The sequence below is a fragment of the Sinohyriopsis cumingii genome, chromosome 2, assembly GCF_028554795.1.
Source record: "Sinohyriopsis cumingii isolate HCF-2022 chromosome 2, ASM2855479v2, whole genome shotgun sequence".
Lineage (NCBI taxonomy): Eukaryota > Metazoa > Mollusca > Bivalvia > Unionida > Unionidae > Sinohyriopsis > Sinohyriopsis cumingii.
In genome coordinates this window covers 3998419-4017973 of record NC_142962.1, presented here as the reverse complement: position 1 = coordinate 4017973, position 19555 = coordinate 3998419, and the positions used below count along the sequence as shown (strand labels likewise).

Sequence of the window (19555 nt, the reverse complement as noted above, 5' to 3'; positions counted from 1 at the left end):
ATCTACAACAATGAATTGCTAGTTAGCGAGTAATGAAGTTAGGACAAGACATGAAGTCCATTAATTAATTAGTTAATTAAGTCGTGAATTATCTTAAGCAAGAGAATCAGTGTGTACCGACCGGCATCATTCAGCTTGTAATTTACAGCCCACAGTGGGACATAATTGTTCTCAAAGAGGCCTAGTTATGTCACGGTCCCCGTTAGAAATGTGAGTAGCCACAACAGAGACATTAAATTTATGTTAATAAAATCAGTATTAGGTTGTGGGTTCGAGTCTTGGATTCGGCTAATGTGGGTATGTGAGAAAGCTTGCCAGTAGCTTCTCATGGGTTGGTGGTTCTTTCCGGGGTTTTCCCAGAGTTCTTCCTCCACCATTAATACTGGAGCCATGTATAGCCTATCCTGTGCTGAAAAATGGCGTTAAACCGTGCAACAACAACAACAACAACATCAGGTTGTGAACTGATCATAAATTTTGTATGCTGAGTTACGATAAGATGATATCTGTCATAACAAGAGTGGGAATATTATTTAGTGCCAGAAAAAAACTGACAAATATTTAGTTTGCGTTTTATTTATTTCAAAGAAAAACTACCTGTGCACCCAATAGTGAGAAAAGACTGCAACCAAGTTACAGTTGTGATCCCAAAGAGGTTACCAACAGAATGGCTAATATGCATTTGGATAAATTTTGTAATTCTATTTCTAAGAGAAAGTTTATCATTCAACTGTCATATTCAATTTCATTTTATTTATGCAACCGATTATACTGTTTCTATTGTCCTACTCTATATCTTTGCTCATATCTCTGTTATTCCGTCCATTAATTTCATATTTTATTTTATTGTTCGATGCATATTGGCAATAACACTGTGGTTGATAATGATAAGAAAAGCACAAACGAGGATCATATCACATGTCACCCCAAGCCCTCACATTACTGATGTTGCCACTCGACAGTTCTGAGTTTTACATCAAAGCATGAATATGGTTTTGATGAGTTAAAGGGGCAACTTGTTACCATATGCAGCGGTTTACATCAGTGCAATAACTTAATGATATGCAAAGATCTAGTTTTACATCACAGCATGAATATAGTTTGATGACTTAACATAATATTGATAATAAAACAATTATGTAGCAAACACTTCAGAATGAACGTTGTTAAAATTAATGCTGCTCTATAACCAACGACTCAGCAGACCTGAAATCATTTGTTATGGCATGGGACTTCTTTGATATTTATAATCAAAGTCTCAAAATGTAGTTTTTTGGTCGGGTAAAACTTATTTTAATTATGCAATACTTACTCATGGCTATTGTTTAGCTTTCTTTTACAAGCTGAAAAAAATGCACTGTCCATTTGATGTGCTTACATCCTCCCACAGAGTGAAGAATTGTCAGTATGACACAATTCCTCGTGCAACTCATCTTTTTCATAGTTGACCATTACATCATGACATCAGTGCAAGGTGGGAGGAGGGCATTTGACAACAGCTATAGATAAGTACTGCATAACTGAAATTAGTTACCCATAGCTATTGTTTAGCTCAGTTTTTCAGTAAGAAGGGATTGGCTGATGGTCTGTTAAACTGATCAAAAAGAAGAAAAAGGAAAGCACTCACCATTGGTAGAGAGATCGATGTTATGGAATATTGGTATTTCTCAGGGCCACATGTTGTGCTGTAACAATGGGACCCAGAGAAAAAAAATTTCTGCGCTTTGTTGTGATAACAAGCAGAGGTAAATGGAGGAAAAGGTAGTATGGGAATGCCAAAATGAGGCCTTCAGCATGACCTACAAGAAGGAGTGATTAAAGAAGGCCCATGAGGTAGCAGCAGCTTGAACCTCATGGGCTTTAAGTTTCGTAAAGGAAAGGTGTCTACCAGCAAGAGACTGGTACGCTTCTTTGATTGTGGTGACAATCCATCGTGAAATATCAACTCTCCTGGCCTGAATGATGCAACTTGCAACTCAATCCAAAGTTTTGTTCTGGTGGAGTGCTCACTTGATCCAAGCACAAAGGTGGAGAATTTGTGAACTGTTGTGAGAGATACATGGTGTTGTAACAGATGATCATTCACATAAGTAAGAGACCTGGGTTGAGCAATCAACAGGTCTAGAAGAGGCCACAGAGGGGATATGAAAATTTTCTGAGCGGTGTAAGTTCTGACATTTGCAGAACTTGAGGAATCAGTCAGGAGGGTGGGAAGGCATATGCAAACAACTGATCCCATTGGTTGTTGTTGTTGTGGTGTTTAATGCCATTTTTCAGCACACGATAGGATATACATGGCGGCCAGTATTAATGATGGAGGAAGAACCCAGGAAAACCACGGAAAGAACCACCAACCCACGAGAAGCCACTGGCAAGCTTTCTCACATACCCACATTGGCCAAATCCGAGACTCGAACCCACGCAGACAGAGTTGAGATGGCAGTGATCCGTAACGGAGAGCACTTTAGACCACTCAGCAACTCGGGGCCCCACGATCCCATTGGTATCTGAATGCATCCAATGACCATGCTCAGGGTTAGTAGCAAATTTATTTCAGAAATTTCAAGGGTTTTTCAAGATTCAAAATCATGGTTTTCAAGGTGAACTATTAAATTAATTCTAAAGGATATAGAAATGAAAAATAAATAAGTTAATATTTACTATACTTCATATGAGAAATATTTCTGGCAAATTTATTTTTTTAAAAGACAGTCCATAGTATGATCACTGCTATCATTCCCATTATACTACACATCCTACACCTGTATAGTCACTGAACAATGTCTATTTTACAAAGTCTACACTACACAATATTTTACAGTGAATTCTGTATTTCTTGTAGCTTGTCATGAATCTGTTTTTCAAGGGCTCCAAGTTCAGTGATTTTGTCCTTGACATTTTTCCTCAAACTATCTGATGTTGTGATGAAGAAAATTTTCCTGTGTGTCTCTGCTTTCAAGGCATAATCAGCAGCAGCAGCTGTCATTGACTGAATGTCTTTTTCAGTACATGCCTTTCTTCTCTTTAAATCTGCCAGTTCCTCATCCAGTGCTTTTCTTTTCTGTCCTCTTCTCTCTTGCTCAAGGTTTTTTCTCTGCTCGTCTTTGTACATGCTATACCTACTATATGCACTGTCTCCATTTTTAAGTATTTTTGGCGTTATATCAATCTTGTGTATTCCACCAGCATTTCTTACACTGTCAACAAGTACTCTTCTTGCAATCAGAGTCCTTTCATATTTCCATCTTCACAATCATTAACGATGGAAAAACTCCTTTCAACAGTGGCCTTTCCATGAGACAAGAGAAGAAATGTTTTTACAACTAGCCACAGATGAATATATTCTTTCTGACATGCAAGTCTGTCATAAAGGAATTTATCAAGACTATCTGGTTTCCTGGAAAATGAGCTCAGGGACCCACTGCTGACAGCTTGATCAACAAATGAAGAAAATTCTCTGAGGGCAGAATCCCACTTTGTGATGTCATATCTTCTCTTGTTGATGAGCACAACGAGTAGTCCTCTGCTTCTGCTTTGCTAACAAAAATTACTTCTGGATCGAGACATGCCATGTTTCTCACAAGGGAGTAGTATTGTCGTGGTGACTTAGCAATAAACTTATCTGTAAAACATATCAACGTTGCTTTACATTCATCACAATTTGTAGCTCACTTGCTTTTTATCTCTTTCTCAAATCAGTAATAATTGTTTCTGCCACAAAACCTGTGTCAACTTTATGACTGAAGACATGGTTTGCAGAATCAGTCACTACAAATGGCAATACCTCCTTTGCTGACTTGACAGCTTCAACTTTTTATGGCTTGCAGTATCGCTTCAAGAGGCTGAATGCATTCAAATTTTTAGGAGCAATGGGGAGCATTGGTTGGTCTGTTTTATACTCTAACAAGAAAGGTTCCATTTGCTTTGATAGTGAAATAAAAAATGCAAGCTTGGCTGGGAGAAAGATATCTTTGATGGCTTCCTTTACAATTCAAAATGATTCTGTGCTTGGATCAGATAAACATCCTATCATCACACTATCTGCATATCTTTTAACAGGTTCAAGCAAATCCAGAATTCTCTGTGCAACTTTCACATTTTCTAGCCATCTATGTTTACAAAACTCCAAAGGAAAGGTTTGACGTACCTGTCACTTTAACAAAATCACCTCTACTTGCAGGAGTATCATGAAACAATATGTAAAATGCTTTCAAAATTTTATCCAGTTTCCAGTCTGTAGCATCCATGGCAGCCTTACAAGCCCCACGAACTTTGTGAAGTCCACAGATTCCTGCATTCAACAACTGGATACTGTGGCTGGTTTCCAATGAAAGGTCGACTTTTGCATAAAAAGACCAGCTGACATTAGGCCCATCCATTGAGATCCGAACCATGTTCCTTATGTTTAGCTTCTGTGTGGAATCATCAAATGCTTCATCATATCAGATGCAGAGGCATGACCAAGGAATCTAGATGTAAATAATTGTGTTGTTACCAAGTCCTAGTCCCAATGATGAATGTGAAAATCCATGTGTTTCTTCTTTTTATTCATAATTTCATTGAAAAGAATAACAAAATCATCTGGCTTCACCTTTTCTTCCAACAATGATGTGAAGTAAGGTTCTAACCCAAAAGCAGCAATACAGCTTGTTCTCCTGTCTGAAAGCCCAAAGTGCTTTGCAAACTTGCTGTCAGGAAACGTACACTGGAATATGACTGATTCCAGAATCTGAGGAAAAATTGTTGCGCAAGTTGATGGTGTGCAGAGTCCATATTATTTCTGCCTTTAATGTTTCCTCCTTTGAAACAAAATCTGACAAGACCATTGGAGAAGGGGCTGAAGATGTTAAGTTTGAGTTCTGACTTTCAGCCTCAGCAGATGGTGGTTTGTTCTGAAACAAGTTTAAAACTGTTAATATTAAAGCTCTTGCTAATACTGTTGGGTTTGTTTTGGTTGTTGTTGTTGTTGTTGTAGGGTTTAACGCCATTTTCCAGCACATGATAGGCTATACATGACAGCCAGTATTAATGGAAGAGGAAGAACCTAGGAAATCCCCGGAAAGAACCACCGACCCTCGAGAAGCTACTGGCAAGCTTTCTCACATACCCACACTGGCCAAATCCGAGACTCGAACCTACACAGACAGAGGTGAGATGGCAGTGATCCGTAACGGAAAGCACTTTAGACCACTCAGCCACTCGGGGCCCTGTTTTTTGGGGGGTGGGAAGACTTTACAGAACCCTCTTTCAATAATTCCAACTAAGAAAATGAGATCCTGATAACAGTTTTAGAATTTTAAAAGGACACCCTGCAATAAACCCGCATGACGCCAACCTATGAATATTAAATTCATGAAACAAATTTAAATTAATACGAGCCTATGAAGTGGCATCATTATTTAAAACTCCACCCACCCTCATAAAACAAAATAACAAAACAAAGATATTTGTTTTGTTTTTTATGTTAAACTGTGTATGTGTATATTAAACTATTTCATATTAGACATATTAATATTTCTCTCAGCTTAGCTGGTTCCTATATTTTTAGATTTATCTTTTTCATTACAATTTTTGTCTTTCCATTCAGTCCCAAAATAGAAACGGTTCAAACTACTTTCAAAAATAAGATGATATGCAGTTTTCTGTTTTAAAACTCAGACATACCTCTTTTGTCAAAAAAATAACATACTAATGGCTTCTTCTTTTCCCATATTAGCAGCTGTTACATAAGCTTGGTGTTTTTTTCCAGCTGTATGAGATCGTAAAGCACTCTCACCCACAGCATACAAATCAATATCTTTCTGACATAATTTGCATTTTGCAAAGCTGTCTGAGAAAGATCGCATTAAGTTCTGGTTTGTGAGGAAATTCATCCCCATGTAAATGAAGTCCTGTGATGGTTTGAGTCCCAATTTCTTGAGACTGGGCAGAAGGCCCAATTGAGTTACCACGGACCAATTGAGTTACCACAGACCAACAGTGGTACAGATCTTTATAAAGCGACTGGATTTTAACATTGTGGATCAGCCAGTTGTCAAAATACTGGAGAATTGGCATTCACAGTACCAGAACTTACGTTATTGTGAATTAAATCCCAAAATAATCCAAGAATTAGACCAGACACAAGTCCTAGTAATTTAAAGTCCTGAATAAAACTCAGTACAAGTCCCGAAGAATTCAAAAAAACTGAAGGCAATGTTGTGTCTGTTATAGCTTACAGAGTGTTGATGTGTCAACAGTCTTTGCTGAATCATAGCAATATAATTCAACGTTTGAATTCAGAATAATTTTCAGTGAATGTCTTTCAACAGTCTTTGCTGAATCATAGCAATATAACTGAAGGTTTGAATTCAGAATAATTTTCAGTGAATGTCTTTATCCAAGAATTTTATCAGAGCACTTTTGTACTTCCAGTGAGAACAAATCACTTGAATTCAATAATTTGAAGAAATAAAATTCATCCCAACTGGACACAACATAATGCAACTTGAAAGTGCAAGATGTTGAATCACAAATGACCAAGTCCTCACAGTTATAAGATTATATATTTCTCTACTTTACCTCATGCCACAATTGCCATTTTCTATAAAAAAAAACAAAACATTAACTAATGGAAAATAACATTCTAGAATGATCCTGATGACTACAAACCAATTACCTGGATTACTTATAATTCATTTTGGAAATTCCAAAACTCTCACCCAAATCAACATATTTACTTCTTCTATTAATAATACAACTGAGTTTAAACCCATACATATAGTGAATAATTTAGCTATGCATTAGTTGTTTATAATGAATAAAATAAAAAAGTCAACTTGGGTCAAGCAGAAATGAACTCAATTTTGGCCAAGGTCAAATGCAACATATAATGTTACGTTAGAATAGCATGTAATGAAATATTTTTAAAAAAATTGAAAAAGCCCTAACTAACAAACAATTAAATTAAATATACATAACAGGACACAAGAGGCGATATACTTCATTTACTACCTTGTCAAAAGACCATATCTCCTCTTCCACAACTAACTGAGATGAAGGAGTGGACATAGAAGCAGGGGCATCACTTGTGCTTCCTCCATGTCAAACTAATTACAGAATGGAAACAGCATCATTGAGTACACTCTGAGCTGGAGAATGCTTGGGTATCACTAAGTTCCTAGGAGGTGAAGATGATATAGGAACACTCAGCTTCATGGTGAGTAGGGGTTAAAGGAATGGCATGAGCTGGAGTGAGACAAGAACATGTCATTCCTGAAGAAGAGATGCCTCTAGCCTTCTAAATGGTTTCCACCTGGTGATGAGGTGATGGCAGGACACAAGGTACAGTATAGCCTCTATTATAAGGGCAAGATCCAAAACCCCATGGAGGCATACATGACAAAGGTTGAGGTTGAGGGCCCAACATCCTGTAGGGATTCATTGGGATAATAGGAAAGGGGGATACCAATGTGATCCCCTAACCTAGTCTGAGCCCACTAGTTAGACTCTCAATGTTCATAATGAGGTGGTAGAGGGTGGAACTCGGTCTGAACCCGATCTCCATACTGTGAGGCCTTAGTGTGATGATCAGAGGATACTGGGTCATCAACAGATGCATTACTAAGGTGTGGAGCTGATCCCTCCCAGTGGGAGGGTGAGATACAGAACCTCTGACAGAGTGGTGGCGGTACATCTCCTCGATAGGAGACAGTGACATACGATGAGAAGAGCAGTGCATCTCCTCCTCCAAAGGAGGCAATGACATGCTATGGTATAGGCACTGCATCTCCTCCATAATGGGAGGCAATGACATGCTATGGTATAAGTGCTGCATCTCCTCCTCCAAAGGAGGCAATGACATGCTATGGTATCGGCGCTGCATCTCCTCCTCCAAAGGAGGCAATGACATGCTATGGTATAGATGCTGCATCTCCTCCTCAATGGGAGGTGGCAACATGCCATGAGATGAGTGGTGCATAGCCTCCATAATGGGAGGGAGCAAAATACTATGGGATGAGCAGTGCATAGCCTCCATGTGAGGCAGCGACACACAGCTACATGATCACTGCATCTCCTTAACAATAGGAGAAAGCGATGTGCTGGGAGTTGAATTCTGGTCAGAAGACTCCTTATTTTCAGTAACAGGAAAGCTGAAAAATTCCAATGAAGAAGCAGAATGATTTTCTTTCTCTAATAAGTGTGGCTGGAGTCTGTTAGATTTCAGCTTTCTGCAGACATCCTTTAAAAAGATGAACTATCTGTGCTTCTTTTGCACATAACATACTATGGACAACTGCACAAGGAATGTCATACTGACAATTCTTCACTCTATAGGCGGATGTATGCACATGAAATGGATGATGCATTTTATTTGGCATGAAAACAATGGCTAAACAATAGCCATGGGTAAGCTATGGCTGTTATTAAATACATTGTACAGCTTGGGTAAGCTATGGCTGTTATTAAATACATTGTACAGCTTGGGTAAGCTATGGCTGTTATTAAATACATTGTACAGCTTGGGTAAGCTATGGCTGTTATTAAATACATTGTACAGCTTGGGTAAGCTATGGCTGTTATTAAATACATTGTACAGCTTGGGTAAGCTATGGCTGTTATTAAATACATTGTACAGCTTGGGTAAGCTATGGCTGTTATTAAATACATTGTACAGCTTCTCTAACTTGGGCTTTGTTGCTATGGATTATTTGGTAACCATATGGAATTCTAGTATCTTATCTCTACTATGGGAATAAAAGTTACAATGGCAAATTCTATACTGAGTCTTTTTGTTTTTAAACTCTGTATGTGTTTGTGCACATATGTGTATGTTATGTGTCTGTCTGTCTGTCTCCATGCATGCCAGTGATTAACTTTACACATTTGTGTGTCAGGGACACATGCTGGTGAAAAGTGATGCACACATTTTGTTGTCATGCATATTTTTTAAGTACACGTAAACCGATGACAGTACACATTTTATGACAGGCAGTAAATTAACTGCCATTTGGGTTAAGATTTATTTGGCTTTTTGTATTGGCCTGTATGTAATGTGTTGGTCTATAATACTGCTTCAAAAAGATTATAAGGAGACTGTTAAAAGTATGACATTAAAAGAAAAATGAACTAATAAAATTATTCTTTGAATGGACAATGCATTTGTTAATTGTGCATTTTGGTTTATTTGTATGTTTAGAGAGAGAGAGAAAAAGAGAGAGTATGTTGTGCAAGTTGCAATATCCTATTTCAAGCTGAAAAAGTACGAGTCAGATGAAAAAATTTTAGTACATTTTTTACCACCCCACACACGTTTTTTAATTAACCCCAAGTTCTCACACCAAGTTTTTTTTTAAACCCTCAATTTTACACAACTGGAGGATACACTGACATGCTTGTATGTATGAATGTATGTATGTATGCATGTGTGTGTTTGTGTGTGTGTGTGTGTGTGTATGTGTGTGTGTGTATGTATGTATGTATGTATGTATGTATGTATGTATGTATGTATGTATGTATATATGCATGCATGCAAGGATGAATGGATGGATGGACAGACAGATGGATGCATGCATGTATGTCTGTATACATACACTAAGACAGCACACACCCTGCTCTGATTATCTGAAAAAGCAGGTTCTCAACAACCTAAGTTGGCCATGATCAGCCAGTGTATTTAAGTTGACTGTTTTTGAAGTCAGGTTTATCTTATATATATATATATATATATATATATATATATATATATATATATATATATATATATATATATATATATATATATGGCAGTAGACCTTGTGGTTAGAGTGTCCGTCTCAGATGTGGGAGGATGCGGGTTTGAACCCCGGCCAAGGCATACCAAAGACTTATAAAAATGGCACTAACAGCTAAAAGGTTAGTGTTAGGACTTGTTGGCCTGATATCAGGATAATGTGACTGGGTGGGACATCATGCTACATGTCTGCAACATGATGCTCAGTTCTAGACATCACTATAAACTGCCACACAGCAGACATCAAAAACACAAACATGCAATGAATGTCTGAAGTCATCAAACTATCTTAACTGTCACACCACCGAGGATCTACACCACGTATTCAATATATGCCCAAAATATCAACCCACTAGGAAAATATTTATCAAACACCAAAAAGAGATTGGATCACCACACACATACCCAGAGTTACTTATGGACTCTAATAAAAATAAACAATCAGCATATAAAAATATAAAAAAATTCATAGACTCAGCAGGACTTAGGAACAAAATATAATTAATATCCCCACAAAACCAAAAGACCCAGTAACTAGCTAAATAAATTTAAAAGCCCCCACATAAAAACCCATAACATATCATTCAATTTTATAAAAATATTAATAAATAATTCACATACATAGCCCCTATCAAAAACTAAGGAAACCGCAAAATCAGATGTCCTAGATGTTCTTAATGAACAGAGTAATCAGCTAGGACTCCGGTCCTAGATGTCCTTAACCAACCGTGTAATCGGCTAGGACTCCAGTCTCTTGCTAAATAAAGTATAAATAACATTCAATCTCTAAAAACATTAATAAATAAATAACTTATAGAGGCAATATCTAAAAACTTCTAAATAACATAACGTAGGAAGCACACCCTAAACACCTCAACTAGTAATACCATAATAACCTTGAAAATCTCTCTTCATACATGATTTCTACTAACAACTATAAACAGCATAGAACAGCCCCCCTTTTTAGAACATTTCAGAAAAAAACCAAAAAAAAAAACTGCAAGAAACACCAGGCAAATGCAACAAGAAACCAGTGATGTGAAGCAACCAGGACCGTTCCCGAGCTCTCCTTCCCAATAATGACAGCCAAACATTCAACTGTAAGGGACCTTTATGGACCCACAGACTGAGGCCAAACTATCAGGGTTCCTTGAACCCATAAAAGCCTGGGGAAGGTGGCACCATTCCCTTCCCCAGGAACAACTAGCAGGCTGCGGTGCAGTCAGAAAAAAGTGGCACATGCACAATTGTGCGCACGCCACTATAATTAAACTCAACAACAACAACATCAAACTATCCATGATCCCTACCATTATCCTCCTCCGTGGAAAACAAGGCACTGAAAAGCAGACTACTGGTAACACTTTTCCCTTGTCTCTCATCTCTAGATCCCATCGCATTGTTACTGGCATCTGGATCCAGTCCACTCAAGCCAGACAGAAGGCTGTCGTCTCCTACCTCAGTTCCACATATGGCTACGACACTGAGGTCATTCTGTCGCTGATCTGAATTCTGGCAAAAGGAAGATGAAAAGAAGCTATCAGTGGAAAGCCTGACCTTTCAACTTAGAATGAATGTCAGAGACATAATATGGTAACCCTGACCTTTACCTTTGACCCTGCCCCTGCAAAAGGGCAGCATATGATACAAGGTTACTGATACAGATTGATAATCATCAAAAATATCTTAAAACTGTTAAACACGAGCATACTTTCACTTAATATTACCTCCACCTCTAATTTTCTTGTTCTACGACCAACCAACCAGTAAAAGCAAAAACTTGGACGTTCCACATTATAGGGAAACCAACTGACAAGCTTCATGAGAAATGCCATGGGGAAATTTAAACTGGCAACCCATAAGACAAGATTTTTTTTTCAAGGAATTTAATGGACATGTATGTATGCTAGCCTGCCCGATACAGATTCATGTTTTCACTCTGAAATCACCTTGACCTTGAAAAGTGTCAAAGGGAAGGTAGGAGTGCATAAATATGAAAGGGCAGTGCTTACTGATTCTGATCTATAAAATTGATCCCTCCCCTGTTCTAGGCCTGGGACCATACAGAATATATTTTCACTGAAAACTTAAAAGTAATGTTTTCAAATGACCAAACATTAACCAAAACTGTTGACACCCCTGCTCTCAGATGAGTGACCTCTATGTCTAGAGATGACAAAAATGACTTACCCTAGTAGCTTATAATTAGTTAAAGAGACCATGACATTTTACCTTTTGACTTTAAAATCAATCAAAAGCCAGCTGTACCCCAAAGATTACAATCTAGTTATATTTTCCAGAAAATGGCTGACAAACATGCACAAAATCAATGTCAGAATGGTACTTGTACCAATCCTCCTGACCTTTAACCTTCAGCTTTCATTTTAAAGATGCCCATGCTCAATATGTTTAACCTGAAAATAGAGTTTAGTATTTATTACCTGTGATAGGTAAACAAGACTGACTTAGTATTTAATACCTGTGACAAGTAAACAAGACTGACTTAGTATTTAATCCCTGTGACAGGTAAACAAGACTAACTTAGTATTTATTACCTGTGATAGGTAAACAAGACTGACTTAGTATTTAATACCTGTGACAGATAAACAAGACTGACTTAGTATTTAATCCCTGTGACAGGTAAACAAGTCTGACTTAGTATTTAATCCCTGTGACAGGTAAACAAGACTAACTTCGTATTTATTACCTTTGATAGGTAAACAAGACTGACTTAGTATTTATTACCTTTGATAGGTAAACAAGACTAACTTAGTATTTAATACCTGTGACAGGTAAACAAGACTGACTTAGTATTTATTACCTTTGATAGGTAAACAAGACTGACTTAGTATTTAATACCTGTGACAGGTAAACAAGACTGACTTAGCATGTGATAGGTAAACAAGACTGACTTAGTATTTTATACTTGTGATAAGTAAACAAGACTGACTTAGTATTTAATACATTTGACAGGTAAACAAGACTGACTTAGTATTTAATACCTGTGACAGGTAAAAAAGACAGACTTAGTATTTAATACCTGTGATAGGTAAACAAGACTGACTTGGGATTTAATACCTGTGATAGGTAAACAAGACTGACTTAGTATTTAATACCTGTGATATGTAAACAAGACTGACTTTATTGCAACTAAAGTATCAAGACAAATGTGAATGTTAGATTTTGTTGTTGTTTTTGACCATGTCATTAATATTGTTTTCCCAGTATGCTTTTCTTTGTCAGTTGTAAGGGAATCACTGAATCTTATAAAGATAAGCTTATCTAATGATCTATTTGGGACAGACAAATTATGATAATGAACTGTGTCAAAAACTGTCAATAGTTCAGATATTGCATCCTAATCACACTCAATCAATCAGAAAACCTCAAAATAACATGCATATTTCTCGTGATAGAACTCTTCTAATAATGGACCTGATAAGAAATAAAACACGCCCATTTTCCTTCCTCTCATAATTTTGTTTTTGTCCTGGTGATATGTTTGCCAAAATGTTTCCTTTTAAAAAATGAAGTGGTCATGTTGTTGAAATGAAAGGTTTATGATTTGCCAAGACACAGTATGCAAGGTAAATCAGAAATAAAAATAAAAATTGTGAAAGCTATCTTAAAAAATCCAAATCGTACACACACACTCAGTGACTGCTAGTGTCATCTACTGGGGCCCCGAGTGGCCGATGGTCTAAAGCGCTCACCGTTACGGATCACTGCCATCTCACCTCTGTCTGCGTATGTTCGAGTCCAAGGCTCGGCTAGCGTGGGTACGTGGGAAAGCCTGCCAGTAGCTTCTCGTGGGTCGGTGGTTCTTTCCTGGGTTTTCCAGGGTTCTTCCTCCACCAGTCATACTGGCCGCCATATATGGCCTATCTTGTGCTGAAAAATGGCGTTAAACCCTAGAACAACAAAAGTGTCATCTACTAGCACACTGATATATACAGCAAATTATGTTACCTAATAGGTACATACTGCTACTGTCATGAACTAACACTGAGATAGATACAGCAAATTATGCAAAGAGTGTCTGATAGTACATGTCCATAAAAGGATTCTGTGTTTCAAAGGACACCTGGTGTAGTGATTGGTCTAGACTAGTGCGAATTTTACAGCCTTCCTGTTTTTACTGTTTGTGAGAGAAGTCTCAGTAATCTCCTCTGCAATGTATTTAAATCTAAATAGGGCCTCAGGTATACATGTGTAAATGTTTTATGTTTGTACTGCAAACATGTACAAACTGAACAATCTGTTGAAACAAATACATGTAAAGTGACATTTGGCATGAAACATTTATAAAGTATTCAAATCAAAATTGGTGAAGAAAAAAAAGCAATCTGAAATTCATAAATATTTCAGAGGTAGACAACAGTGAAAATAAAAGATTGAATAAAGATAGGACTCTAATAATTGGCTCTTCAATTTTGAAAAGTATAATACCAAGGAGACTTTTTAAAACAGATGTACAGACTCTAAGAGGTGCAAAAATCAACAACATCACTGACAGAATAATGAACAGTGACCTAACCAAATACAAACAAATTATTATTTTAGTAGGTGGAAATGATGCATGTGAGGGAAGGTCACTAAATCAACTCAAAACAGATTTTGAAAGTTTATTGTATGCTGCTAGGTATTGCAGCCCAAATACATGTAAATTAATGATATCAGGACTACCTCCTCGTGTGGACACCAAGGCCAAAGAAATATATTATCTGCTAATTGACCTATGTGAAGACTTCAACCTACAGTACATTCCACAATACACATCTTTCTTTCTTCAGAATCAGGATGTCAACCTTAGTCTCTACCACAAAGACAAAATTCATCTAAGCAGAAAAGGAACCTCTCAACTACTGAGAAATATTAACATGTATGCCCCCATTTTCAGGCACTTTAATGAAGAGTGCTGTCTCTACTGTGGAGAAACTGGGCACATGACACAAGTATGCCATCATGGCAAACAGATCGAGTGTTTCAGGTGCCATAAATATGGACACAAAGACTTTGTCCATCAATGTATACATATTAGGAAGCTGGCAAAGAGGAGAATGCCAATGCTTCATTTACAAAAAATCTAAATGTACCCAGTCGGACTCTTGACTCTAACTATTCAATGGACACTATTGTAGATGCAAATGTAAATGGATTTTCAGGGTTTGTATGTGACTTCGTAGATGCTAATATATATGAACATTTAAATAGAAATAGGATGTTAGAATGATAAAAGTAGTATGGAGACAATCTCAGTGAGTACCCCATTGCATGATGACATACATATAATTGATATGAAACTAAATACGAAAGGTTTTAACATAGGTCACTTAAATGTACAAGGTATAGTGGGAAAGATAGACCAGATTAAGTTAATGTTATCTTCCAAGGAAAATAATATACATGTTTTAGGACTCACTGAAACCAAATTAAATGCTAACCACAATGATGATCTATTTCACTGTCAAGGCTACAATAAACCATTACGTAGGGAGAGAGAGACAGCAGGGGGGGTCTTGTTGTATACATTAGGGAAGATGTAAATGTAAAAAGGCGACTTGACATGGAGTCACATGAAATTGAGAGTATCTGGGTGGAAATTTTTCAAAATAATGCAAAATCTTTCCTAGCTGGTTTCATTTATAGGCCACCTTCCTCCAAAGCATTTTGGAATGATAACTTTTTGAAACAAATGGAAAATGTTCTAGCACAGGAGAAAGAAACATAATATACTCGGAGATATAAATAAGGACCTTCTCAGTACTCAAATAAGGAACAACTGGATGGAATTTATTGAATCATTAGGCCTAGACCAGCTGGTAAATGAGCCTACAAGGGTAACAGAAAAATCGAGCACTCTTATTGACCACATTTATACCAACCTACCAGACAATGTGGCTTGTGTTAATGTACCAAATATTGGTCTTAGTGACCACTATCCTACTTTTTTGACAAGAAAGGTTAAATGCAAGAAAAATAAGAAAAATACACATAAAATGATCACTTACAGATCGTTCAAAAATTTTAATGAAGAACAATTTCTCAATGACCTATATAAAGTTCCACGGAATATGATCCAAAATTTGGATGACATAGATGAAGCCATGAGGGTGTGGACTGACTTATTCATGGATGTAGTATCTAAGCATGCACCACTGAAAGTACATCGAGTAAAGACTGAAATTCAACCTAATTGGCTTACTACTGAAATCCTAGATGCTATGAAAACATGAGACAAATTCAAGGCTATGGAAAACCATGCACAATATAAAGTATGGAGAAATAAAATAACATGTATGATTAAAAAAGCTAAAAAAAACTTATTATCAATCATTGCTTGAAAACAAAAAGAGCAACACAAACTCCATTTGGAAAGTCTTAAATGAACTCACTGGAGAAACGCACAAAAAACAGACAAATAAAATTCACTCACTTCTGGTAAATGACACCATAGTCACTGATGAAACTGACATTGCAAATGTTTTCAATGATTTTTTCATCAACATTACCACAAAGTTAAAAGAACCAGTGATAGAAAACAACTTTAATGAACTGAAAAAGTTCTGCAGCAGCAAAATCTCTTAGAAGGTATGTTTCTCTATCCAACCAGTGTCAAAAAACTTTGTTAAAAAATGTCTCACTGAACTTGATACCAAGAAAGCTACAGGACTTGATCAGATTGGTCCACGACTCATCAAATCTTCTGCCTTTGCTATTGTAGATAGCATAACATTCATAATTAATTTAAGTATTGCAACCTCATCTGTCCCCAAATTATGGAAAATTGCAAAATAACTCCTATTCACAAATCTGGTTCTAAGGATGATGCTGATAACTACCGACCAATCTCAATACTACCAAACTTGTCAAAATTGATTGAAAAACATGTCCATGACTCATTCATGTCATATTTAACCAAACACTTGCCGTTACACCCTAATCAATCAGGCTTTAGACAGAAACATTCCTGTCAGACTGCCTTGATCTCCCTAACTGATAAATGGCTTCAAGCACTTGACCAAGGTAGAATAATAGGAACTGTATTTGTAGATTTCAGGAAAGCTTTTGACATGGTGGATCATGAAATCCTTTTGAAGAAACTAAAAATCGACCAGCGTGATGAAAGAACAGTTAGATGGTTTACTTCGTACTTAAATGAGAGAACACAACATGTTTACATAAATAATGTTCTGTCTGAACCTGAAACAATTAGATATGGAGTACCACAAGGCTCAATTCTAGGTCCATTACTATTCATTTTATTTATTAATGACCTACCACTTTTACTAAGAGACTCAATATCATCTACAGATCTCTATGCAGATGACACAACATTGTCAGACATCCAAAACACAAAGCATGAACTCGAAATTTCTTTACAGAATGCCCTAAACAAACTGGAAAACTGGTGCACATGTAATGGCATGGTGGTAAATACTGGTAAAACTAAAATATTACTTATCTCAACACGGCAAAAGAAGGACAAATCTTGATAGTGATGAACTATGTCTGACATGGAAGGATACAAATCTGCAAATGGATTGTCATGATAGACTACTTGGTGTTCTGGTAGATAATAACCTATCATGGACTGAACGTAACAAACATATCAATAAAAAAGTCAATTCAAGTTTATGGCTTCTCAGTAGGATAAGACATTTTCTCCCTGAAAGGCACAGAAAATTATTTTATAACAGTTACATACAACCCTATTTGGACTACTGTAGTACAGTATGGGGTAATTCAAATGATAAAAACATAGCAAAGCTGGCACATCTTCAAAAAAGAGCATTTGGGTTAATATCAATCCAGAAAGAAAGCAAGGAAAGTTTAGCTGGTAGGTTAAAAATATTACCTATTAAAGACCGAATCTGTTTGAGAAAAGCCAAATTAATGTACAGGATATCTCATAATAGTGCTCCTGAATATTTACAATCACTATTCCAGTATAGGCTACCTGGTAATACTCCCCACCTGCGATCCATATCTACCAAACAGTATAAAATTCCCAAACCAAATAAGGAGTTATTTAAAAAAAGTTTCCAATACTCTGGAACTCTGCTCTGGAATAATATTCCAGTTGAGATTAGAAATGCCCACTCTATTTCCTTCTTCCAAACCCAATATATCCAGTGGCTTCAGAGATGCAGCTTAAATAAATAAATTCCTTTGTATGAGGGCCTCAAGATAGATTAGTTTTTAGCTAACTGTGTTACCCTCTTTAAATAAGGTCATTATTATTATTATTATTATTATTATACTGAACATAGACACAAAGACACAGTGATCCCATTCAAGAGTGCTCTCAAAACTCACTTATTTCGACTGCAAGAACAAACTTAAAGACCTAATAATGTTTCCTACCTTAAATATTCTCAGTATGTTTTTTTAATTATATGTTTTTCTAATTTCATGGTGTTTGTTTTGTAATCATACCATTATATGTTTTTTATCTTATAGGTGTTGTCTAATGTTGTAAAGTGCTTAGAGCTTCCAAAGATTAGGCGCTATACAAAGTCCTCATTATTATTTGTATTATTATTGGGGTCTATGTTGTTTGTTCTACTGTTTATTCCTAACAAACTGCACACACCCAGATCTGTCGGCACATAATGCAACACCAGATATGGGTCTGTGCATTTTGCAGTTGGAATCATCTTATCAGTGAGTATGTACATTAATATGACTGAAATTGATTAAGACGAATTTTTTAGACTTTTCATTATTTATCATGCCAACAATTAGTTGCTGTGATGGTTGAATGCTGGAACCGGGACCCATGCTTTTCAATAGCCTTATTATTTTATACTGTGAAGTCTTTAGTTTATAACAGCATACAAAACTGAACATAAGTAATTAAAATCTGTTCCAGTGGCAATTAATTAACTATTTATGGGTTGCAACTAATCAAGTCAAGACTCCTGAAAGAAAAACCCAAAGACACATTAAATTATCTTTTACAGTTCATATTCTTTTCTCAAAATGAACAGAAATATTTGAATTAAATCTTAAATAAACTTAAAAAAATGAAAATTCAAAATCCAAGAAATGTTTCTAAGCTATGTACAAAGTCCCACAAAGTGATGAAAGAGTTTATGTATCTGATTCTTTGTACTCAATAAGAGCATTCTGTTACATATGGATAAATGAATACCAGTCTTTGTACTCAATAAGAGCATTCTGTTACATATGGATAAATGAATATCAGTCTTTGTACTCAATAAGAGCATTCTGTTACATATGGATAAATGAATACCAGTCTTTGTACTCAATAACAGCATTCTGTTACATATGGATAAATGAAGACCAGTTTTTGAACTCAATAACAGCATTCTGTTACATATGGATAAATGAATACCAGTCTTTGTACTCAATAACAGCATTCTGTTACATATGGATAAATGAAGACCAGTTTTTGAACTCAATAACAGCATTCTGTTACATATGGATAAATGAATACCAGTCTTTGTACTCAATAACAGCATTCTGTTACATATGGATAAATGAATACCAGTCTTTGAACTCAATAAGAGCATTCTGTTACATATGGATAAATGAATACCAGTCTTTGAACTCAATAAGAGCATTCTGTTACATATGGATAAATGAATACCAGTCTTTGTACTCAATAAGAGCATTCTGTTACATATGGATAAATGAAGACCAGTTTTTGAACTCAATAACAGCATTCTGTTACATATGGATAAATGAATACCAGTCTTTGAACTCAATAAGAGCATTCTGTTACATATGGATAAATGAATACCAGTCTTTGTACTCAATAAGAGCATTCTGTTACAT

General features: G+C 36.4%; 1 protein-coding gene across 1 annotated transcript in view; it reads right to left on the bottom strand.

Moving 5' to 3' along the window:
- Positions 1 to 19555, bottom strand: part of LOC149804257 (uncharacterized) — a 51098-nt gene that overhangs the window by 23422 nt on the left and 8121 nt on the right. Inside the window, exon 2 of the mRNA XM_089938150.1 lies at positions 11062 to 11263. Coding sequence (XP_089794276.1) covers positions 11062 to 11263 — 202 coding nt within the window. The remainder of the gene's footprint in view (positions 1 to 11061; positions 11264 to 19555) is intronic.